Source organism: Sebastes umbrosus, chromosome 3 (assembly GCF_015220745.1).
Source record: "Sebastes umbrosus isolate fSebUmb1 chromosome 3, fSebUmb1.pri, whole genome shotgun sequence".
NCBI classification, from domain to species: domain Eukaryota; kingdom Metazoa; phylum Chordata; class Actinopteri; order Perciformes; family Sebastidae; genus Sebastes; species Sebastes umbrosus.
The window spans coordinates 38174039-38200265 of NC_051271.1; the positions used below are offsets into that span (position 1 = coordinate 38174039).

A 26227-nucleotide genomic window follows, 5' to 3' on the forward strand; every position below is an offset into this window, starting at 1 on the left:
AAGTGATTGGATTTTGGTGGTCAAAGTTCAAAGTTCAAGGTCACTGTGACCTTAAATAAACTGGGACACATTTAGAATGTTTATGTTTAAAACTGAAATGGTCTAAATATTGTATATTTGTGACATCACAAATGGACAGAAATCCTAACGGCTTGTTTCAAACGCACAATTTGTGAATACGGGCTGCGTGTATTTCTACGTATATTGGGCGTTTTGATACTTTCACAGTATTTATAAGGCACTTGAACCTGCTTTATGATATAAAAGACATGAAAATTTCACTTTTACAATATGAGACCTTTTAAAGTTTTGATCTGCCCACCCAGAAGATATATCCTGGACAATCACAGGGATTGCAGAGATCAAGGGAGACAGAGTCAGTGTTCAGCTCTTGAATGCTGTTATTCTTTTAATCAAGAATGTTACAATTTGCCAAATGCATGATTTCTAATTTTGCATTTTTGATATTAGCTTTGCATTGTGAGAGCTTAACACACAGAATGGTATTAAACATGGCCTTAGTGTTATCAAAGATGATGGAATTGTGTTAATGATACACATCCTAGCTTCAAGGTCCCAATTTGTAAAAGGTAAGATTTTCATGTCATTTATATTATAAAGCAGGTTTAACTGCTTTATAAATACTATTAAACTATCAAAATGCTCAATATACAGGGATATATACACAGCCCGTATTCAGAAATTGTGCTTTTGAAACAAGCCGTTAGGATTTCTGTCTATTTGTGATGTCACAAATATACAATATTTAAACCATTACACGGTTTTAAACGTAAACATTCTAAATGTGTCCCAGTTTATTTCCTGTTGCAGTGTATGTTAATGACATCAGCTGACAGGAAGTAAACATGGATCCAAACTGTTGCCAGGCAACGCAATTCTGTTGCAATTCCGTTGCAATTCCGTTGCAATTCCGTTGAAATGCACTAAAACGGAGCGGTGAATACAGGTATATTCAGGCAGACATTATGAGGAAAATAAAGTGTTTTTTTTAACATTACAGCATGTAAACATGTTCTAGTAGAAACACAAAATACAAGTATAAACCTGAAAATGAGCACGATATGGGACCTTTAAAGGCAGTGGAATAAAAGTCTAACTAAGGCAAACGAATATCGTTATACTGTATAGACACACTATATTAATTGTTCCTTTGACAAAAAAAATACATTTTAGTAGAGATCAGAGTCCTCAGTGGGATTAAAGTTGGTATCAGCCAGTTTCTGTGAATGATTGGCTTTTAGGGAGATTTATGATGGCCTATGGTGGAGGGAATGGTTATTTGAATGGTACTAACAGCTCACTCTGGAGAGTGATTGGTCTGTCCATCTTGCTGCCTCCTGGATGTCGTGAAGGGTCAAAGGTGTTTTGGTTAGTGGCCATGTAGGAGAAAAGGGATCTTCTTATCTCGATCATGGCTGTTTGTGGGATGTTGTAAATCCAAAGTCTTGTTGGCTCACATTCATGGGGGGGTTGAAGGAAGAGCTGGTATCTTGAAAGACATTTCCTACACCTATAACTTGGTGAATTGTTTTAGTGGAAGAACCCTTTAATGACTTTTATATCTGCACACCTGATGGGTAAATAAAGTGTCCCGTGTGTCCCAGAACATCACAGGCAGCGCAACATAGAAAACCCCCTCACACTAGATAGTAGTAATATCAGCATGTATTATAATCCTGCTTTTTGACGGTCTGATGGAGCCAACAGAACCACATCATCTGCAAAGAGCAGAGACGCAATTCTGAGGTCCCCAAACCGGACACTCGCCTGTCCATGAAAATCACAAACGGGATCGTGGAAAAGGAACAACCCTGGCGGAGGCCAACACCCACTGGAAACGTGTTTGACTTTGTGCCGAGTATACGGACACAGCTCTCACTTGGTTATACAGGTCCTATTCCTCACATTTTATTCACAGTTTTGAAATATACAGCATTTAAGTAAATGTTTGGCTCTTTTGTTATTTTTCTTCTACCATATCGTTTTTAGTTATGTCACTTGCAAAAAACATATGTTGAAAGCTTATTTTTTGGCCAATCAGATGATGCTAGTATTAGCTGTCTGAAGTTTAGTTGGTAGCTAGTACAGGAGTTCAAACCCACCGTGAAGTCACTGCGTGAATGTTTACTCAAGTGACAGCTGGTCAGAAACCCTTTTTTGCTAAATTCTATATCTCAGTAATTTATGAAAAGATTATTTTACAAATGTTTTTTTTCTCAAAGCAATGTGTGAACAAGTGACATTGTAAATATAAGGTGTTCAAATTCAGACAGTACATTTTTCAATTTCAATTATATATTTTTTTTATCCCAGAACAAGGTGTCCCATCCGTCCCGGGGAGGCAGAATTTTGAGAAAATGCACTCCTTGTACGCTTAAAGATCCCATATCGTGCTCATTTTCAGGTTCATACTTGTATTTTGTGTTTCTAATAGAACATGTTTACATGCTATAATGTTAAAAAAAACTAATTTTCCTCATCCTGTCTGTCTGAATATACCTGTATTTACCCTCTGTCTGAAATGCTCTGTTTTAGTGCATTTCAATGGAATTGCAACGGAATTGCGTTGCTAGGCAACAGTTTGGGTCCATGTTTACTTCCTGTCAGCTGATGTTATTCACATACACTGCAACAGGAAATTAACTGGGACAAATTTAGAATGTTTACGTTTAAAACCGTCTAAATATTGTATATTTGTGACATCACAAATGGACAGAAATCCTAACGGCTTGTTCAAACGCACAATTTCTGAATACAGGCTGTGTGTGTTTCTCTGTATATTGAGCGTTTTGATAGTTTAACAGTATTTATATAGCACTTAAACCTGCTTTATAATGTAAAAGACCTGAAAATCTCCCTTTTTACAATATAGGACCTTTAACAAAATTGTGCTTTCATGTTTGGGTTTGGCTCAAAAAAACATGATAAATTGTCAGCAGACACCTGTATCTGTTCAGGGATCAAATGATTTTCATTACTGTTCAAGCAGTCTGTGAGTAACTGAAGGTTATTTGATGTCCCAACCGACCCCGCTCTCCCCTTTACTGAGAAAGCTTGAGAATTGTGTCAATACTTTATTAACCATTGTTTTCCACCTGCAAAAGAGCATGGAAAAAAAAGACGCTGCATACCCATAGATCACCTTACACCTGTTTTAGATTTTCACTGAAATGTTATCTGTGTAACAAAATTATATATTTTTCATCCAAAGCCATCCATCTGTCATAAAGTCACACAGTCAGAGGCTTTTATCAGATCTATTTGTATGTAACTAATAAACTGCGAGTAGCAGAGGTCACACAAGCTGTAATTCCCCATTAGTTATTAACTGATAATAAAGTTATCAATACAATACAGTTCAAACAGGGATTTCCTGCAATATAAGTCAACAAAGGCTTTTTGGTGACTATTATATGTCTACTATCGCCACCTTGTGGACATGTGGTAACAGCACATACTCAAGTACAGTGTCGTAGGACTGTGATGACTTTTATGTCTAAAATCCAAAACCAGTTTGTAAAAAAGAACATTAATCTCCCAAAGTGAGAGGAGCACAAGTCAAAGTCTGATGTGAAAATGAATCTACATTACACAGGTATTCTAACCTTAAACCTTTATAACATTCGTCATATACATACAGGTACATACATGAAATTTGACCTCTGCATTTAGCCCATAACCCTAAGTATTTTTTAGGAGCAGTGGGCTGCTGTAAAGCGCCCGGGGAGCAACTTGGGGTTCGGTGTCTTGCTCAAGGACACTTCGACATGCAGACCGCAGGAGCCAGTAACAACCCCCGTAACAACTATACATTTTTTTAAAAAAAAGCAAAATGATGTTGATATGGATATTGTTATCAGTCAACATTCAGAATTTCATCAATTTACTCTTTTTTTGTTGTAGAATCTAACCGACCAACCGAACAAGAACAGACTGATTGTTTTTGTAATTATATTTTTGTGTTACAGTACGGATGCTGCAGTATGGCTGCTACATTTTCATAGAAATAGCTACTGAGAATTTTGTAAAAGGTGCAGCACAACATTGCATTTCTTTTTACATAATAGTTGAGTTATTAAATACCTTTGATTAACTGTAACTCTCAATAACCAATCATAAAGAAAATGAGATGATAAAATGAACCAATTACACGTTGAGATGGCCTAAGCCAATCAGGTCCATTTTTTTTTGTTTTTACATCTGCATCAAATATTAGATATTCATGATTAATTGTAGGTTGAATTTGCTTTGCAAGTTTCACAAGACTCTTTTTTTTTATCATTTCCAAAATCAACATGAAAAATGAAAAATTGCATTTTATTCATCTCTGAATACTGCTCCTATAGATACATCATTTTTTGCTTGACAATGATAAAGTGGTGTTACCTAAAAAATAAAAACCAGACCAACAAACAGGTACATAAATGCTTGTTGGACAGTTTTAGTGACTTCCTTAGTGTCCGGTTAACAGCGATCCTCTGTCTCTGTATGTAAACACCATCTCTACCGTGTGCAACTCAACTCAAGTCTTGTGCTCGAGATAGGAAGGCATTCTGAAGAAACACCCTGAAAGAATGAATCATTTCTGCTGGATAAAGTTCCTAAAGCTGCTTTGAAATCAGACATTATTATAAAGTTCTAACACAGAGATGTGATTTAATAAAAATATACTGTATCATCATTCTTTCACCAGGAGTGATATTAAAAATGTGCTCCGTCTCCTTCAGCAGAAATACATTCGATTTCATGATTAACTATAAATGATATGTTGCTATTTAATATTTAACCAAATGAAATCATCAACAGTATGTTTAAGTAGTATAAAAAATTCAATATTTTTTTAGTGCAAATGTACGGAAGCCCTGAGAGGCAAGTGAAAACAAAAAAAAATCTGGTGATCTATTTTCTAAGTCTGATCTAAATTGTTGTCTCTCCTGTGTTTATGACTGTAGAACAGGTGAAAAAGGTCTTTATTCTTTCTAAGGGCATTCAGGCTTTCATCTCGTTCTTATTGTGGCGTTCAACCTGTGACTAAAGAAAAGATTTTTTGCAAATGATAGTTTATCACAACATTAAATTGATATATTTTATCATATTTTTGTTATCTATTTATGTGCGGTGGTGGTAATTCATCAAATCATTATTTTCCTAAGATTTTCTTTTACTATGTGCAGTGGAGGTGATTATTGATCAAACCATTATTTTTATAATAGTTTTTTATTCTATGTGCAGTCGTGGTAATTATTCATAAAACCATTATTTTTTATATGCACAAACTGTAATGAACTGTAAACTGTCCAACATGTACTGATAGATTGCAACAGGTATGGTGATGAAAGAAAATAATATAATAGAACTATAGAAATAATATCAGAACTAATTGATGGAAAGTACACAATCTTCTAATAATTACGTCAGACAAACAGGAAATTTAAAGAGAATTTAGTTTGTTTTTCCCCCCCAAGCTACTGCTCCACACACCAGTCCAGCAGGTGGCGGTAATACACCTGAAACCTGGTTTACCAACCGCCATTAAAACTCAAAGGAGAAAATTTGCGAGCTAACTAACTAGCTCACGGTAAATAGGTAGCTTAACAACTTAATGTTTCATCCACATACTTTTATCACAGCGTATGAATGCACATTATTATCGCTAAATGAGTGACAACTTTGTCCGGCTACATTTTCTGTAACCAGTGTAGCATGAAAGCAGGCTGAAACTAGCAAACCAACTGAAGTTAGACAGCCGCAGCTGTAACTTCAAGTCACGCCCCCTGCATCAAGTCAAGCTCTCTCTCTCTGGAATGACCTGTGATTGGTCAAAGTCTCCCGTCACGGGCTAGATTTTCTAAAGCCTGAAAACAGAGCCATGAGGAGGAGCAGAAGTCTAGTTTTCTCTCAGAACACTTGAATTACAATATGCTGAAAGGTTATTGTGGAATTTTCGCCCAATGATGCCAAAAACATTTTGCCTACTGCAGCTTTAATGGCTGGTATGTGTTATGCGACTTTTACCTTTGATATAATGATTTTTTTTTTTCTAAAAATGACCATGATTTTCAAAAATCACATAACCATTTAAGAACTTATCAGTATCGGTATCTGTAACATTGAAACAAATATTATCGGTATTGAATTTAATTAGTTTAGTTTTGTATCCCTAACTGCTCTGTTCATAATTTTGTATTTGTCCTATTTTTGTCTACACCAATCAAGTCACGCCCCCTGCATCATGACACGCCCCCAGCATCGAGCCACGCCCCCTCCCTTGGTCCAGGCAGCAGCATCTCTCTCCTGTGTTGTCATCGCAGTGAGCCAGTGAACGCACCACTGAAGCAAAGGTAGGAGGACAGAACTTTCCCAACGTAAACACAACATGTAACATGCATTCATCAGTATGCAGGAACAGGCGTGTGCGTTGCAAAGGGCTGGCATGTTCAGGGACGTTTTGTAACAGCTGTTATGTTAGTGCATCATATTAAAAACAAGAGAGATTGATGATTGTATGGTGTGTGTGTCTCTGGTGTCATGGTAATGTGATCAGGCTGAGCGGTGCCACATAGTGCAGCTGGATGCGGGTTGGCATCAGAGCTGGCTGTTTGCTGTCTGTTTGCTGGCTAGGCCTGTATGGCGCAGTTTCAGCGGAGAAATCTTCCACCTGACAGTCCTGCGGGAATCCTCTCCTGTCCATCATCATCATCATCATCCTCCCGCCACAGAGCAACACACAGTGCTGCGTATCCGTCTGCGAGCTGGAGGATGAGACATGCAGACTGTTGTAAACGCCCTCAGCTCTACAGTGTGTGTGTGCTGTCTGTTCACCAGAGGCAGGCTCGCAAAACAATCTGTCTATTCCTGACATTTTTATTTTTTTTTGCAATTGTCCCCGCTGTGGGACTACTGAAGGATGACCTTTTCTAACTATGCACGCAAACTATTTCATCAGGAGATTGAGATAAACTAAAGGATATTTATGTGTTGGGGATATAATCATTTCATGCGGTCATGTTAAAGCCACATATGAGCTCATAGCAGGTGTAAGGGCTGTAATCCTCTCATGTTACTGTGTATAGAATATTGTCTGTGTTTGAAAAATAAAAAATATGAACAGCGCAGTCAACAATAGGGATACCAAACTAAACTAAACTAAATAGCTTCAATACCGATCATTTTTGTTTCAATTTTACAGATACCAATACTGATAATTTCTTAAATGGGTATGTGATTTCTGAAAATCGTGGTCATTTTTAGGAAAAAAAAAATCATATCAAAGGGAAAAGTCACATAACACATACCGGCCATTAAAGCTTCAGTAGGAATAATGTGTTTGGCATCATTGGGCGAAAGTTTCATAATAACCTTTCACCATATTGTAATTCAAGTGTTCTGAGAGAAAACTAGACTTCTGCTCCTCCTCATGGCTCTGTTTTCAGGCTTTAGAACATCTAGCCGTGACGGGAGACTTTGACCAATCACAGGTCATTTCAGAGAGAGAGAGCGTTCCTATTGGCTGTTCATTCAACGGAGATAGCTGTCACTTAGGCTGTCAATCACTCGCAACTCCGATCAATCGGTCAAACTAGGCAGCGCTGATCAAATATGAATCAATATTCTGTTACTGTAATGCCTATTTCTCTCCTCAGATGTTGTCAGAATCATCTTGTAGTGTACTGTTTAGCTTTAGCGGTGCTTGGTATTTCCTCAACTGATCTCAACATGGCTGCCGGGTTGCAAACTTTCTCATTTTACAGCTAAACAGTACACTACAAGATGTTTCTGAAACTTTTTACGTGAGAAATAGGTATTACAGTAACAGAATATTGATTCATATTTGATTAGCGCTGCCTAGTTTGACCGTTTGATCGGAGTTTGCGAGTGATTGACAGCTGCTCATAGACAGCAGACTCCAGATCAGCTCTGATTGCTTGTTTTCCTCCGGTCTGTGAAATCTTGCAGATGCCATTAGGAGCACCGGAGGACACAGAGGGACGTGATTTTTTTCAGATTACCTGTCTCATGCACTACTGTCACGATATAGTTGCCGTTTTATAAAAATAACTTTTTTAAATCATATTTTCTCCATTTCTACCCACTGCAGCTTGAACTAATGGTTCACTAGGTGTTAGTTCCTCATTTGTTTCCCAGTAACTACTCACATTTTTGTCTCCCCTTTTTGGAAAGCGTTACCCAATACCGGTGCTAACCTTTAAGGCATACTCAAAAAATACACTTTATTGTGCATTTATGTGGAACAGTAACATTACGAAGGAAGAAAAGAAGTAAACTTAAAAAAAAATATAAACAGAGGCACTCATCCATGAAATCAATAAAAAAACACAAGGGGAGGGTCCAACTCGATCAACATAAACAAGTAGCCTACAGATAAGTAAGAAGGTTTAGGTTTGTTTTAGGGATTTTGCAAGTAGAGATTTAGTTAATTCATTATTTGTAACTGTCGTTTTATTCACCGACCGGACAAGTTGAGAGCTGTAGCATCATTGAGCTTGTGAGCAATAATGTAGAAGCTAAAGTTATTGACCAAATTAAATGTAATCATTAAACAAGTAAGCAGAAAGTGCTCTGCTACTGAGTGTGGTTGTTATGTGAGTTGCAGAAATATATGATTTTGGACCGTTACGGTATGATTTAAATGAATGGAGATAGGTGGGGTATGTTACAGTTAATGCTCCCTCTACTTCTAACGCAACAAATACTGAGACCTCAGTCTGTTGACTGTGAGCTCCTTTAGAAGCACCTGTGGACAGGTCTCTGAAACACGTTGAATGATACCAACGTTTGTGCTTGAATTTCCCTGTGTGTATCATGACACCAACGTTTGTCTACTCAATATCTGCCCACAAACAATTATCTCTGCAGACCTGAGACAGGTTGGAATTCTGCAATCTAATAATGTCAATATTAAGGCAGTGATGCCACATTGATTTGAGCAGAGACTACTTTTTTTCCTTCTATTTTAGATTACCTTTGTTCAGTTAAAGACTTGTCGAAACTCACCTTTTCTCCCTATAGTTTAGCCACTGCAGATACCACCTACTGTACCTACTGAACCTATAGGTTGAACATAGGTTGACTGGCAGGACTTTAACTTTTGAACAATAAATACCTTCTCGGCATAGGTTAATTACTATAGAGTACGGAACCTGCCAAAAATAAAATATAAATGAATAAATGACTCAATAAATAAATTAATATGTCATTAAATATAGCAAAAATAATATTAAGAATATATGTAGCCATTAATTAATTGATCAAATGTGACATGAAATTACATTTCTGTTTTAATTTCATTTCCATAATGGGGCAGAAATGCATAAAGAAATGTATAAAAAAAAAAATACAGAAATAAATACTTTTGGGGGAATAAATAAGGGGTGAAATGCAAAGAGAAAATAGATAAATAAATGCTTAAATACATAAGTAAATATATACATTTAAAAATAAATATTAAATAAATGCAAAAATAAATAAATACATTCAAAAATTAATAAAAAGAAGTACATAAATAAATAAAAGTGAAAATTAAACTGAAAAGTAAATAAATAAGGAAATTATTAAAAAAGATACGTAAATAAAGAAGCAAATTGAAACAGAAACATCAATTCACATTTTATCAATTAATTAATGGCTACATTTATTTTTAATAATATTTCTGATATATATATACAGTATATAATTAACTGAGTAATTTATTTATTTTCTTTTTTTACTGTGCCATGTCAGTATGTACAATGGAAGTTTCAAGTTACCTGTTCTGTACATAGATTATGTTTGGAATGTTTTATTGACACCAACTGCAAGTGCAATCTCGGTGTAGCCGGGCAGGATATCACATATCTGTGAAGGAGTGGTAGTTCTCCAGGATATCACATGTCTGTGAGGGAGTGATCGTTCTCCACAGGTCTGGGTTCTTTGTCTCATTTGTCTGCATGTTGTTGATTCTTGTTTGCTAGGATCTCCCAGTATCTTCCAGGGTGAGCTGCTATGGGGAAGGAGAAGCTCCACATAAACATCGTGGTAATAGGACATGTCGACTCAGGCAAGTCCACCACCACCGGCCACCTCATCTACAAGTGTGGAGGCATTGATAAGAGAACGATTGAGAAGTTTGAGAAGGAAGCTGCTGAGGTATGACTGCTATTGTTCACTTGAATTCAAAATATGATTTTTGCTATTCTACTGTGTAATTGCACATTGCTGCACAGGTGTTCTAGTACAACAGTATCTTATTATTGAGTCGTCGGAAGACTAGCGCTATATAAATGCAGTCCATTTACCATTTATTCTGTTTAACAGGGTGTCTTATCTAACAAGTAGAGTTGTTCCGATACCTATACCAGTTTTGGAAATGCGTCCGATATTGCCCAAAATTTTTATATGTGCTGCAGTCGTCGGCACGGTGTTCTGGCATACACCAATTACATTACTTTCCCAAAGACCCCATTGTCGTTTTGCTTTTTTTTTTATTTATTTCAATTCATAGTCAGACGACGGACGCTACAAACGGAGAGTGAACGTGAGACGAGAGAGAATGTTGACAGACAAGACGATGACAGAGGATTTGGTATCCAAACGAAAAGCAAAAGTTCCTATTTGGCAATATTTCTGATTTTCCAGGTGGAAACCTACCGGCCCGGCAGCAAAAGCTCAACCGGAGAGGCCAGACGCACAGCCATCCAACGTTAAAGATCAAAGTAAACGCTCTACAGATATTGAGCGTCATCTTTTCTTGTAAAATGTTCGGTATAGTCGGTAACACCGGTGTTGTCACAAGTTTATTAACCGGTGGGAAAATTTCCTTACCGTCACATCCCTAGTAATGGGTATCGGCGAGTAAGCCAGTCTATGCACCGATCCAATACCATCATTTATTAACCCAGAAAAAAATCAACTTGAAATCAATTCTTCCTCGCCGCTCCAAAACAGTAGCCTTCACTCTGCTGTCGCCCTGGAGGTATCATGGCTGCCACTGGCAACTACTGTTTTAGGGCAGCGAAGAAGAACTGATTGCAGGTAGTTTGTCACAGCTGTTAAATAATAATTACATTTTTATAATTATAATTTAACAAATAACTATATATATTTTTTTTTTGTTCACGCTGGTATCGGCTCGGTACTCGGTATCGGTCGATACCCTGAGTTCAGGTATCGGAATCGGTATCAGAATGGAAAAAATGGTATCGGTACATCTCTACTAACAAGTGTGTCAATGTTTTCCAAAACTGGAAATGAATGTACTGATACTGAGTGTCAAAACTTTTATACAAAGTAAGTCCTTCCTGTGGTGGCTCTGAGGTAAATATAATACAAGTCACAGCACCATTACAGTACTGAGATTTATGACCTACATGTTTTCTTTATCTTATTTTATCTCCATCATCCACCATCATGTAGATAGTAATGTAAAATGCTGGTGTTTACTTAGAGATTGATTGCACTTTTTTTTTTTTGGACAATTGCATCTATCAAAGATAAAAATGATGTTTACATGTCTATATGTCCCCTAGATGGGAAAGGGTTCCTTCAAATACGCCTGGGTTCTGGACAAGCTGAAGGCAGAGCGTGAGCGCGGCATCACCATTGACATCTCTCTTTGGAAGTTTGAGACCAGCAAGTACTACGTCACCATCATTGATGCTCCAGGACACAGGGACTTCATCAAGAACATGATCACTGGGACTTCTCAGGTAGAGGGAGAGTGGGAAGAAGAGTAGAGGGGAAGGGAGAGCAAAGTATTTCAGAAAGAAAGCATAACAAGTTATTTTGTTGGGGGGGGGGGCAGGAAATGTGAATGTAAAGAAGTCAAGTTTTTGTTCCACTGAAACTAGTCATTTTAGCATTTAACATGAGTTCACGTTGGTTGAACGCCTTCTTAATATCCCCCCCCCCCTCACCCCTTTCAGGCCGACTGTGCCGTGCTGATCGTGGCCGCGGGCGTTGGTGAGTTTGAAGCTGGCATCTCAAAGAACGGGCAGACTCGTGAGCACGCCCTCCTCGCCTACACCCTGGGAGTGAAGCAGCTCATTGTGGGCATCAACAAGATGGATTCCACTGAGCCCAACTACAGCCAGAAGCGCTACGAGGAGATCGTGAAGGAAGTCAGTACTTACATCAAGAAAATCGGCTACAACCCCGACACCGTGGCCTTTGTGCCCATCTCCGGCTGGAACGGAGACAACATGCTGGAACCCAGCCCTAACGTGAGTCTGCTGGGAGTATAGAAAGTATAGTAAAAGTATAGCGAGGCGAAGTCCCGCCCCTTTCCGGTGGACCCCATGGGACCTTATTTCGGAAAAAAATATGAATGGTAGTCAACGTCGAGAGACTAAATATTTTTTTCGATCCTGTTTAATTACGCCATGAATCACACAGATGACGTTTGTCAATATAAAAGATAATTTTGCAAGTCAGGGAAGTCCCAGTTTGTTGCAGGTTTGTCGTAGTATCATATAGTTTTGGGTGAAATGGCTCAGTGAACTACATCTCTCGTCTCGCACAACATATGTCACCCACACTAGCTAGCTAGCTAACTTAGCTATGACCAAGCACAAATGTAACGTTATCTGACCTGATGTGTTTTATCCAGCGACTCCTGGTCTTTTTATCAGCCAGGAAGAGAAAGAAGGATCAGAACTCACACCTGTTGCTGGTGTGAGTTCATCCCAGTAGGAAACACACAGACATCGTAGCTTCAGAGAGAGAGAGACGTCACTTACGTGACTTTTGGGTGTGTTGTCTTTCTAATTACATATTTTCACAGTCTGATACTCTTTTATTTTGACAAACATCATAAGTGTGATTCATGGGGAAATTTAAACGAGATAAAAAAAAATCTTCTCTTGCCGTTGATTACCGTTCATATTTTTTCAGAAATAAGGTCCCATGGTGGTCCGCCGGAGAGACTTCGCCTCTCTATAGCGACATGTTCACAGTATCGGTGAACTAGAATGGCGCTCAGAGAGCGCAGCCCTCCGCCAAGGTGCCTGACTTTAAAAACAGCTCACAGCTGGCGGTACCGTGAGGTGGTCGGCTTATTATTAACACGGTGTGTTTCCGTGTAACGTATCGGCGGATGCCTCTTTCATTCAGCAGCCTTGTTATGTCTGTATAACGTTACACTACGTTGTCTCTCATCCCATCATCTACCACTTTGTTCTTTCTCACCTTGGACGGCCAGCAGCTCCCGCACACACATCCACACACGTATCTCTCTGCTCTCAGAAAGAAGAAGGCGGGGTCATGCGTCAACGCGTCATCAGTCACACTGAAAATGTGTTATACCCTGTGGTCTTAATGCTCAGGCTGATCGGAATGCTTGAAAAAATTCCTGAATCTGGATCATGATCCGGATCGCCACCAAAATCGAATGGATTGTTCATTGTGTTCATGGTGCAAAACAGTGGCAGCCATGTCACTCTTGTTAACGTGCACAGCTCTTTGCTGCTGAGTTTATGATGGTTTTTCAACTCGCTGTAACCATGGCAACCACTGAAACTACAGCGAGGGTAAACGAAACAGGACCTGATTTTACTGGTATCTGAGTTCCCTGAATGACGCACCTCTTCACCAGCAGGGAACTGACAGATGGATGAAGGGAAACAGTATGGGAGCAACATCAGCTTCACAGTTTGATTATCCGTTCTGGGGCAATAAATGTTGATACTAGTTAGCAAAACATACTATACCATTGATAACTATTTCCTCCATTTTCCACCAAAAGTTCCAAGCACTTTTAGTCCCTGGAACTACTTTTCAAGGAACTAAAGGGTTCCTTCAGCCCACTGTTGTCTGCGTTTCCACCGCGGTCTAAAGACCTGTGAAGATAAAACAAATAAGTCCGTTGGCGCACGAAAAAGCAACATGACATGAGACGAGGGCTGCTGGAGGTCACAGCGGTAAACACATTGGAAAAAAATAAACTTTAGAAAAATATAAACATTAGGTTTTGTCTTACTGCAACGATATTTACTGCTGCATATATTTACTGATGCGCGTTGGATGTAATGAATGAAATGCAGAGGAGGAAAATGAAACTAAGAGCGTCTGTCTCTACAGAAGGGCTGGGCTATATATCTATATTATATGGATATTCTGATATGAGACTAGCTAACGTCTTACATATCGATATATGGCAAAAGTGTTGTCTTTTCCTGTTTTAAAGGCTGCATTTAGTGCATTACAGTAAAATGATGTAATTTTCTGAACTTATCAGACTGTTCTAGCTCTCTAACTGTTCTGCTATTATTTGCCTTTACCCACCTAGTCGTTATATCCACATTATTGATGATTATTTATCGAAAATCTCATTGTGTAAATATTTTTTGAAAGCACAATTGTCACAATCTCATCATTGAGGTATGACCCTACTCCACAGTTAATCATCTGTCGAGTGTTTGATGGTTATTGATTTGGGCTTTAGAACGTAACCGTCGTGAAACAATCGGAAAATAACATTTCTTTCTCTCATTCACAGCACCACCGCGATGTTTCCCTCTTCTCACGTTACCGCTCGTCCTCGTGTTATCTCTCTCTCTTTTTTTGTCTCTGTCTTTTTTTTCCTGAATCCTGAACACAAAACTGGCGAAAAACAACTACAATGTTCACTGTCTTTTCACGTGTTCAGTAATTATTTTCCATCATTACCTCCGCCAAGGCCGAAGGCCTAGGAAGGCGGTTATGTTTTCACCGGCGTTGGTTTGTTTGTTTTTTTGGTTTGTCTGTTAGCAGGATTACTCCAAAAGTCCGCGATGGATTTGAATAAATTTTTTTGGAGGGGTGGGGTGTGGCACAATGAACAATCGATTTTGGTTGCAATCCGGATCATGATCCGACGTAGGGAATTTTTTTTAATAACTCCGGTCAGCCTGTGCATTAACACACAGGCTTTAGGACATGCGCAGTGTCACCCTGCCTCTTTCCTTCTGCCTACAGAGGGATAGAGAGAGAGGGGGGGGGGGAACAACTGTAGAGTCAGTGTTTTTTCACATTAAACTCGGTGAAATTACAGTTGAGTTGGACCAAAGCACACTTGGTAATTGTTGGAAAGAGTAATGACGACGGTTTAGGTGAGTTTTACTTCGTTTCTGTCCAGTTTGAATGAAGTGTTTTACGCTGCTCCGCTACGTACAGCTGATCTCAACATAAACAAAAATACACGTGGATGATGGCGCAAGCTGAACAGAGAGGAGGGGCAATGGTACTTGGGCAGCTTGGCGGAGGTCTGCGCTTTCCGAGTGCCATTGTAGTTTATAATGTGTTTAGAAACAAATTTACTGAATTTCCTTTATAAGGCCTTTAATTGTGTAGGTTGTCAAAAAAAGTAAAAACCTCTGAGCTCCTGTCCCTCCACAGATGGGCTGGTTCAAGGGCTGGAAGATCAACCGTAAAGATGGGAATGCCTCAGGCACCACACTGCTGGAGGCTCTGGATGCCATCCAGCCTCCCTCACGCCCCACTGACAAGCCCCTCCGCCTGCCCCTGCAGGACGTCTATAAGATTGGAGGTGAGTGCAGTGTTGGTGTGGATGTCTGTACGGGTGATAGATGTGTGATTTGTAGTTGGTAGAACAAACTTGAAAGATGTAAGTGCTCCAATTCTTCTGTAGTGTCAGTGGTACCAGATTATATGTTGAATGTATTTTGGAAATCAGAGCACTTTGTTACAAAAAGAGCAGAAGTGAATTAGGTCTGGAAAGAATTCCCACTGGCTCTTCATGCCCTTAAGTGAGTGTCTGTCCTTTTTTCAGAACACCGTCTTATAGAAATGCGCTTGCGTGTTTTTGAAGCTCGAAGTATCAATTTAATTCAAACAGTTGTTAAAGTTTCTAATTTTCCTCTCTGGCAGGCATTGGGACCGTACCAGTGGGCCGAGTAGAGACAGGAGTCCTAAAACCTGCCATGGTGGTGACCTTTGCCCCTGTCAACGTGACCACTGAGGTCAAGTCTGTGGAGATGCATCACGAGGCCCTGAACGAGGCCATGCCCGGTGACAATGTGGGCTTCAACGTCAAGAATGTGTCCGTGAAGGATATTCGCCGTGGCAACGTGGCTGGAGACAGCAGGAACGACCCACCACAGGAGGCGGCCAGCTTCACCGCTCAGGTCAGCATACAGGGGTTAGCTTTGCAAAGGATACTGGCTTAAATGTCACTGCTGCAAAAATTTTAAAAATCCACATGCTAATGAGTGCTGTTGTCCAGGTGATTATCCTGAACCACCCTGGTCAGATCAGTGCCGGCTACGCTCCCGTGCTGGACTGCCACACTGCACACATCGCCTGCAAGTTCGCAGAGCTCAAGGAAAAGATTGACCGTCGCTCTGGTAAGAAGCTCGAAGACAACCCGAAGTTCCTGAAGTCTGGAGATGCTGCCATTGTGGACATGGTCCCCGGCAAGCCCATGTGTGTGGAGAGCTTCTCCGAGTACCCGCCGCTGGGTAAGTTACCTGCAACGCAAGCAGGAAGCTGCAACTCTCCTATAATTTGTTGTTTCACTCAAGGTGATTGTGATTGTAAAATCAAACATTAAGGGGGACGTCGGTGTTTTTCAACCAGGACCATATTTTCCCATGTTTTTTTGTCTAAGTGACTAACAGGGACAACAATATCTGAAGTTGGTCCAGTATTGAGGGAGAACGCTGTAACTGGCAGCCACTAAACGAGCTGCGAGGGCAAGTGAGCAGCGTCGACTGAAACGTTACGTCCACTAAAAATGTTTGTTTTTGCCACCTTTTGCTTGTACAGATCCCAGGAGTGGCACAGAGAAAAAAAAGATATATTGAGATGGTGGTTGCAAAAACTTTAACCAGCAGATCTGCCGTGCCCGTGCGTAATTGTTGCTTGACAGCACGCAACATCACTCCAGAGACTGCTGTGGCTGTACTGGCTGTCTGTATATACACTTATTCTCAAGCGCACAAATAAACTAAAACGTGGGAACATTTTAATTAAAATGAGGGAAGTCATATGTCGTGGCCACTGCACTGTCATGGCAAAAATAAGCACTTTTAGTGGACGTAAATGACGGTGCCAGCTTGCCCTGATGGCACAATATTGCAGCCCGTGAGCGGCTGCCGTCTACAGCGCTGTCCCTCAATACTGGACCAATTTCACAAATTGTTGTCCTCAATTGTCAGACACAAAAAACATAGGAAAATAGGTTCCAAGTTGAAAAATACCACAGTTACCCTTTAAGCTTCATCTTAACCTCACTGCCGATTTGAACTTAAATTGAATTAATCGGAGCTAACCAATGTATTTTCCCTCTTCCTTCCTAAGGGAGATTTGCGGTCCGTGACATGCGTCAGACCGTGGCAGTGGGAGTGATTAAGGGCGTGGAAAAGAAAGCCACCAGCAGCGGTAAGGTCACCAAGTCAGCACAGAAGGCACAGAAGGTCAAATGAACGTTGTTCTGGGCTGCTGCCCCGAACGCTCACCGTGGCCGAAGACAGACTCGCACCCTGCACCTTCTGCACACCATAGTCAGCGTCTGGTCTATTATCACAATGCATCGCAAAAGCAGGAGAAGGAAAAAAAAATAACTAACACGTTACCACACTGTTAGGTTTTATTGTCACTCACTATGTGGCAGAACATCACGACATATTTGCATCACAGCTGTCTGGTTGTGTGCTGTTGTAGTTAGAATCAAGCTGCTCCGTTGATCTTAGCTGCTGCGTTGGCACTAGTAATAAAGCAGAGATGTCCTTTGAAGTAATGCTCTGTGTTCTAGCTTTAAAGAAGCAGGTCGATTGGCTGCATGCATGTTTCCTGTTTGCACCTTAAAGAAACATTCTTCAGAAACTCTCTGTCTGAATCTTAAGCTCTCTTGCAGTAGCTCTGTTGAATGTTACTGTTCAGTTCATGCACTTTAATCACTGGTATTTGTCAGCATGTGTTCATAAAAGTAAAGATGGTTAAACAGTATGTCTTTGTCCCTGTTGTCATTGCTAAGTGTGAAGAACTTCACTGTTTCAGCGAATGATGACGAGAAAGTAAAAAAACAAACTCCTCATAGAATTTCCTTTATTGATGGATGAGAATAAAAGTTCACTTGCATTTTCATTACAATACAGGCTTCATAAATCTAACTGAGATTATTACGTGTGTAAATATGTGCACATAATTTAAATAAATTAAAAGACACGAGACAGAATGCAGAACGTGTTTTATGCCCAAAGCGAAATGATCTCAGAATTTAAAAACAAAATAAAAAAAAAGTCTACAAGGAGAGACAATGACTGTTCGGAGGAACCTAATGCACTTTTCAGGTAATCCTAGATATGGAGATGAACATGTACCACCAAAGCAAGGCACCAATATACTGTACTGCACATTTTGAGGTCTTTTTTACTTCTGATGCAAATAGTGATTTGTCTTAATGACATGGCATTCGTTCTCAGTTATAGATAGGTTTGGATATGACAACCTCTTCATGCAAAATATATTTGAATATCTGAAAGAAAGTTAAAATCAACTTCTTGGAAAGCAAACTGACCCCAGGCCTCCTTCACATATATTCTGGTCTTCGTTGAGGTGCTGCTAGCTAGGGGGGGGGGCTTTGGATGTTTCATGGGTAGTATTAACCTGCAGCTTGTGGTGCTATAATTATTCCCCTGATTCTGTACCATGCAACAGGAATACATTCTGCAGCATGAAGCAAAAATAATCCCACATTACACTGTATGAATAAAGAGCAAAAAATTGACCAGGATTTAATTAAGATATCTCCCTGTCTGTCGTGTAAAAACAGGGTGGCAAAAAAAGCCAAATGCAATACAAAGTTCTGAACATTTCTTTCAGTGTATCTGTTTCCGAACTGAAACAAAGTGCTTTGCAAAACACGTATTCTGACAAAACATCAAACTGTTTTTTTAAAACCAAGACATGACATTCAAAATGTGTTTCAATCCATGGCTGTCATCAGCCGGAAAACCGACCGGCCGGTGCATAATTGATCTGAAAATAAGTTCCTCTCCTCTGGACTGAACCTAAGACATGCAGAGTCACAGCTGGCTGTGTGCAGTAGACAGGTGTGTACATGCGTGTATGTGCTTTGAACGTGGGCCACGTCACACTACGGCTGACTGTTGGCAGAAGTGATAACGCTAAGCGCCCAAATATTTGGCAGTTAACAGCAACACTGACATCTCTCTTCTCTGTCTGGTCTTTTCCTGCTGTACTCCTCAGTAACAAGCTATGGGCTGTTATAGCTAGGGCTGTCAAAGTTAACGCGATAACAACGCAGTACCGTACATTTGTTTTAACGCCACTAATATCTTTAACGCATTAACGCAATCGATCTTTCGGAGGTTGTTGCGGGCTCAGTTTTAAAGCTAGAGTGAAGATACTGGCATCATATGAAACTAGAAAACCTAAAGAATCCATCGGTACCAATGTATGTCACACTAGGAGGATAAATAACGCTCCAAACTTACGATACATTTTGGTGAGGAAAAACTGTTATGGCCGTTTTCAAAGGGTTACGAAAAACAATGTAAGGTGGTCGCGCACATCCAGAACTGTAGCGTCAGCAATGAAAAACAGAATATGATCCCTCACACTGTAGCTCCTTTAGAGTGCAATTTATTGGCACATCTTCGTAAGTGACGGTTCGAACACTCTAAGGGAGCTACAGTGTGCGGACCTTCTTCTATGTTTTTCATTTTCACTTGTGAATAAAAATGGGTTCTATGGGTACCCACGAGTCTCCCCTTTACAGACATGCCCACTTTATGATAATCACATGCAGTTTGGGGCAAGTCATAGTCAAGTCAGCACACTGACACACTGACAGCTGTTGTTGCCTGTTGGGCTACAGTTTGTCATGTTATGATTTGAGCATATTGTTTTATGCTAAATGCAGTACCTGTGAGGGTTTCTGGACAATATCTGTCATTGTTTTGTGTTGTTAATTGATTTCCAATAATAAATATATACATACATTTGCATAAAGCAGCATATTTGTCCTCTCCCATGTTGATAAGAGTATTAAATACTTGATAAATCTCCCTTTAAGGTACATTTTGAACAGATAAAAGTGTGCGATTAATCATGGACAATCACGCGATTAATCAGGATTAAATATTTAAATCGATTGACAGCCCTAGCTTTAGCCTATCCACTATAAATCACTTACATGCTGTTTTTCAGAAATGTGGACGCATATTTTATCTAATGTTGTTGGCACTATGATGCAAATCAGTCAGCAGACCTTTCAAACTTGCTTGTTTCAAGTCATTTTCTGTTACAGCGACGTTATTTTAAACCGCATAACAACACAGTGATCATGTAACTGACAGAAATGACCTGATATTCACTGTGACAAATGAAATAACTAAGCACGTTTAAGGAGTCTGCTCACTGATTTACTGTACAGACATTATTGCAAACCTGAAACTGTAGAAAGAATACATTTAAAAAATCTAAAACTGTATTGCCTGCATTCTGAAATGGTCAGCTAAAATGTTATGTATACAAGACCCGTGGTTTACGAGCTAAAACTTGAAAGTATACTGTTGTGGTCCTGGAGTGTGGTATTTTTTTAAAAGATTGTCGGCAACCAAAGTCACTGGTTGAGGATAGTTATTCATATGATATAAGGATTCAATTCAATTGATTTTTATATAGCGTCACATCATAACAGAGGTTATCTCGAGACGCTTTTCATATAGAGCAGGTCTAGACCGTACTCTATAATTTAGAGACCCAACAAGAGATCCACCATGAGCATGCGACAAGAAAAAACTCCCTTTTAACGGGTAGAACCAGGATATAAACTTAAGGAGGTTATCTGGTTTTCTAAAATGGACAGAATGCTATGGAAATAAAATAGAAATAGTGACAAGAACCAGAATGAAAAGTTTGGCAATGGTGAGGCAACATTCACTTCAATATGGAAGCCTGTCATTTGATTGGAGAGACAAGAAATTGGATCTTGAAAATGGACTTGCATTTATATAGCGCCTTTCTAGTCTTCCGACCACTCATGGCGCAGCCTTCGGGGGCAATTTGGGGTTAAGTATGTTGCCCAAGGACACTCTGACATGTGGACTGGAGGAGCCGGGTATCAAACTGCCGACCGTCCGATTGGTGGATGACCCGCTCTACCTCTGAGCCACAGCCGCCACCCTTGTATATACTGTATGGGCACATTTAAGTATTAAGTCCCATTTTTTTTTCTTCCATTACTTACAAAAGTTGGCTGGTATTCTTAAAGGGATTTTCCATAAGTGTTTGTTGTCCATGCCTTCCTACTTTAAGTGTAAACTGTATCTTGCTAATCTCAGTACCTTTGACTGAAAACATGCAATGCTCATGCTCTGTTTCAAGGTCACATGTCAACCAGCCAACTGTCTTTCAGGACCAAGTTTAGTTGGCTTTGTTTAATAGCAAAGTCTCCGGTTTTGAGGGTCTGTGTTCCCGTTACACAAGTCTTCATCTTTTATCTCAGATTTGTCAATCACACTTTAAAACTAAGAGTAACTCATGCAATGATATGCCATATGTGATCAGCTTGTATGAAAATACTGTGATTCTTATCAAATGGATCAACATGAAAATGAACAAAAAAAGTTCCCACTGTTATATTCCCACCCTCCCACTCCCCTCCAAAAAGGATAAAAACGGTCTCTTTGAGGTGAGATTTGCGTGCCTTCTTGAGCATGTAGGCGAGTTTATTTTAGCCGCACGTGCGGCATGTTCAGCAATTCGGAGTTGGCAGCGGCAGAGGGCGAGGATGTGTGGCCGCTGGCCAGGCTACGGTTAGAGCCTTGGGATCCTGCCCCGGCTCTGCTCTCTGTCCTCAGGAGCTCCGATGAGTAGGTGTGGGCTTCGCCGGTCCCCAGTGACAGGAAGTCAAATCCCTGCGCCTCTAGGTCCCTGTCGCTGATAAAGAGGTCCTCCTCACCCCATCCGCCTCCACCACTCCTGCTTATACCACTGCCACCTCCCCCGGGGTCTTGGCTACCGCCGTGGAAGCCGATGGGGGAGTCGCTGCTTGTACTGGGGCTTGGGGATGAGAGGCTGTGGCTGTGGTGGGCGTCCTGGACGGTCCCTGGGGCTGCCTGCATCAGGTCCTGCACTGACATGGACTTGCCCAGGCTTCGGTCCATCTGGCTGGGGCCAGAGCAGCAGCCCAGGGCTGGCGGTACCAGGGGCTGCAGCTCCAGGCTCATATGTCTCCTCCAGGAGCCCTCCTCCTTAGTATTTAGTCCGCCATTGCTGTTGGTGCTGCCCTGTAGCTTCTGCCCCAGTCTGCCATGCCCCAACCCAACACTGCTGTCCTCCATCTGCATCCCTAAACCTCCACAAAAGTCCTCCATGTCAGGGGACACATCTGTGGAAGTCGCTCGCGGCAAGTTGCTCAGACCCGCACTCCGGCTGGGAGGGGGCGGTGGAAGCCTCGCCAGAAGAGGAAACCCTCCATCTCCGACTCCTCCGCCCCCACCGCTGCTGATACTATTTGGGGTGAGGATGGGCGGAGAGCTCCCCACAGCCTCGTCAGTGCCACTTTCAGGCGTGGTGGCCTGAGCCTGGGTACGATGATGGTGGAGATGATGAGGATGACGATGGTGGTGATGATGATGATGATGGTGATGAGGCAGCGGCGACGGGCTGAAAGAGGAGGACGCGAGGCCGGCGGAAGAGGAGGCATTGAGATTGAGGTTGAGCTCGTTGGGCGGCGCCAGGATGAGATGGAGTCCTCTCTGGGAGAGGTGGGGGTTGCTGCCAGGGGGGAGTGCTCCGCTACCGCTAACCTGGGTGGAGCTGGACAGGTCCTTGCCGAAGACGGAGGATTGGTAGTCGGAGGTTTGTTCCAACTCGAACAGGGGCAGAGAGGAGAGCGTGAGGGCTGAAGACGAGCCTTTGCGCAAAGCCTGACGATAGATGTCGAGCAGGGAGTCGAGCTTTGACTCAATCGACTGGACCTGTGAGGAGAGAAAGGGAGGACGGGAGAGAGGAAGGCAGAAATAAGAGAGCAGGAAGTCTTATGAAAAGAAAAATGTTATAACTACATCATATTTTTACAATTATTCTGGTGGCATAAGGGAGACACAATATCAAATAAAAAACAAAGTGTAACTTTTAGGTTTCAGGCGGAGTTACATACTAATATTTCTTGACAAACAACAGCAGTTGTATTGTTGCAACTATGATGTTACTATGTTTGTTGGTGTAACACTGAACTATTTCACAGGTAAATTTCCGTAATTCACTATTTCCTCTGTTTCTAACTGTACAGAACACAGCGGGAGTTGAAGATAAGCTTTTTATAGAATTTTAAAGATTTTTTTCCATCTAAAACTCTAGAGACAAAGCGCAATTAAGTCCCGCCCACAACGGAGGAGCAAACAATTCATCGCTCTCCATTGACTTTGTATTGCATGAACGTGCCTCCTTGTCTGCTAGCAAACAACAGAAAAAGCTGCTGTGTGGTGGGATACACTACCAACAGGATAAAGGTATTTAAAAGTTACAAATATATATATTAGTGCAGTCTTTAGCATGGTGATATAGTGATACATCCCTTCACTTCCTTAGGCCTGTGGTGTAATTACCTATTATGACAATCACTTACAAGCCACTGCACTAGTAATAAGATGAGATAAAACAATAAGCAGAATGGGTTGCCGGTTATTTAATACACTTAAACAATAAAACAAGAAGCAGAACACAGACCTGCCGCTCCACCTTGCAGACTCGACCCAGCATGCTCATGTCCTCTAAAATATCTCCATCAGACAGCAGCTTCTCTCGGATCTTCTTATCCAGAGGTATCTGGCCTCTTCCGAGGATTTGGTCCACTCTGGAACACACACACACAAAAACATACAAACACACACACACACACACACACACACACACACACACACACGCACACACACACACACAAGCACATGCAAACACAAGAAGACATTAATGATAGAAAGACAAAAAGTGACAAAGTAGAAATCCAGGAGGCAGCCCACAGAAAGGAAGGAAGGTTGAAACCGCAACTGAATTATTGGATTACTGTTTTCTTTCCCAACAAATACAGGCAAATGAGAGGTTAGACTTCCTCACTGGAGGAGAAACATTACCAAACGTGTCAGGATGGCATGTTACGAAACGGTCAGAGGTTTGATATATTTGATTCAGAATAAAATATTGTAGTCCTTTTATAGTTTTACAGCACAAATTCGGCGCCTTTGGCTCATTCAGCACTTAGAGAAACACTATTCCTTCTCAGTCCAGTGAGGTTCAGCAGAATGTGGTTAATAAAGTCCCTTTGTTAATGAACAGGGTTAAATTCAACAGAGGACAGGTACAGAAGCCAAGGCAATGTCATGCAATTAAAACGCCACCAACATTTTGGAGAAATAAACGATTAAAGCTTTGAAAAGATCTTCCAACACCAAACCAGACTCACATCGAAGTGTGTCTTTCTTGAATATGTATTTTTATATTTTTTGGAATATGTGTGGTTTGCCACTTGATGTGGTCATATCACACAAATGCAATGTCACAAAAATGTTTTAAAGGTACTATTAGTGGAGCAGATAGTGGAAAAATCATGCAAATAATGAATCAAGCACTAAATTTGGCATGATGATTCCAGAGGGGGTTGACCTGCCGATAGTGGTTTCTCTTATAGAAATTCATGTCTGCTTCCTCATGAGAGCATGCGGTCACAGCATCCAGGGACTTCCTATTGTTGCTGATGGCTTTGTCTCCTTGTTTCGCAATGACTGTGCAAGATGTTTCAGCTTCACACACACTTTCTTGATGGGAAAATGAAACAGCTCGGTCTTGATGCTTGATTCCCTGGCCGCCATATTGCAGTTAAAAATTATTAAAACTATAAAAATTAGATCCAGCATGCTAGAAAACATATCATTTGACACCAAGATCACTTAAATCGACCAAGTAGATGAATTTCTATGAGAGAAATCATTATCGGCAGGTCAATTTGGCGGCCATCTTGGATTTTCAAGTGGCCAATCGTTTATATTTGCTTAGTGATCCCTCTGCAATCATCATGCCAAATTTGGTGCTTGTATCACTATTTGCATGATTTGATATGTTGCAATTTACATGTAAATTATTAATCGCTTAATGTTTGAACGGATTGTAATGTATCTTAAAAACTAATGAGACGTGTCCCAACTTTCTTGGTTGCCTATAACAGCTTGTGGACTGTCTTCTATGTAAAGGACTTAAGAACATTTTGAATTCAAAAGATATGATATTTATGCGCGCTCTCGAGTGCCTTGCCCCTCTTCAGCTTCCGTACAGCGCCAACAGTGTGCAGCTAACGTAGCCAAATACTGTCTTGAGTGCTTAAGCTAAGGTTAGCCAGCCAGCTGTAACTTAGGTACGTGGCACGGATCTGCTGTTGGTTGCTTCGTAACGTTTGCTGATAAAGGTAGTTAGTATCATGGAGCCAATGGTCCGAATAAAATATAAGGATATGACAGAACAATATTCAAAGATATATGACTGTAATGTAAGGTCACATCACTGTTTTGGCCAATGCCCAGGATGCTCGCTCGCACCTACGGAGCATAAGTATGCGCAACAGGATGCTGACTGCAGTTCATTTAAGCCGGCCCTGATGGATAGAATGTTAGTCTGCAATTCTGAACAGAGCCTGTGGCCACGTGTTAACTGGTATCATCACTTTGGATATGTAATGACAACTGAATAAGCTCTGTGAGATGTGGTTGAAAACTCTCCCTGTATAAGACTCAGTATGAACTGCAGTTTCAGTGAACAGTCAACAACAGCAGGGGTCAGTATTACCGCAGCAGTGGCAGCTAAGCACACACACAGTTGTACTTTGAGAATTTAGTTTGTATGTATGTGGACGTGTGTGTGTGTGTGTGTGTGTGTGTGTATGTGTGTGTGTGTTACAGAGGCTGTTTCTGTGTCATATGTGTTAGTTAGGTTCACACGATGATCCCAGAATTTCCCAGAATTCACCAGAATGTGTCATCAGATAAAAACAGCAAATGCCCAAACCAGGCGTCAGCAACCTGCGGCTCCGGAGCCACACAGGCTCTTTAGCCCCTCTACAGTGGCTCCATGTGGATTTTTTTTCAAATTTGGTGGAAATGAATAACTGTTTTTTTGTTTACATTTTCAATATTATTTATCATTGTTGTAGGTCTATGGTACGATGGTACAACGGAGTATTAGGGCCACATTGAGG

At 40.8% G+C, this 26227-nt stretch overlaps 2 protein-coding genes across 4 annotated transcripts in view; one reads left to right on the plus strand and one right to left on the minus strand.

The window, feature by feature from the left end:
• The first annotated feature begins 6239 nt into the window (after positions 1–6239).
• LOC119485508 (elongation factor 1-alpha 1) lies at positions 6240–17961 on the plus strand. Its single transcript, XM_037765150.1, has 8 exons — positions 6240–6362; positions 9993–10167; positions 11547–11726; positions 11943–12239; positions 15391–15541; positions 15883–16139; positions 16238–16472; positions 17314–17961. The coding sequence occupies exons 2-8, from the start codon at positions 10024–10026 to the stop codon at positions 17436–17438; spliced, it is 1389 nt and encodes a 462-aa protein (XP_037621078.1). The 5' UTR covers positions 6240–6362; positions 9993–10023; the 3' UTR covers positions 17439–17961.
• Positions 17962–20023: 2062 nt separating this feature from the next.
• The window catches only part of kcnq5b (potassium voltage-gated channel, KQT-like subfamily, member 5b), a 161284-nt gene continuing 155080 nt past the window's right edge, over positions 20024–26227 (minus strand). For all 3 annotated transcript variants that reach the window (XM_037764360.1, XM_037764363.1, XM_037764361.1), the window contains 2 exons: positions 23716–23842; positions 20024–22964 (listed from right to left, as the gene is read on the minus strand). In XM_037764360.1, the coding sequence (XP_037620288.1) occupies positions 21711–22964; positions 23716–23842 (1381 nt within the window). In that variant the 3' untranslated portion in view covers positions 20024–21710. The remainder of the gene's footprint in view (positions 22965–23715; positions 23843–26227) is intronic.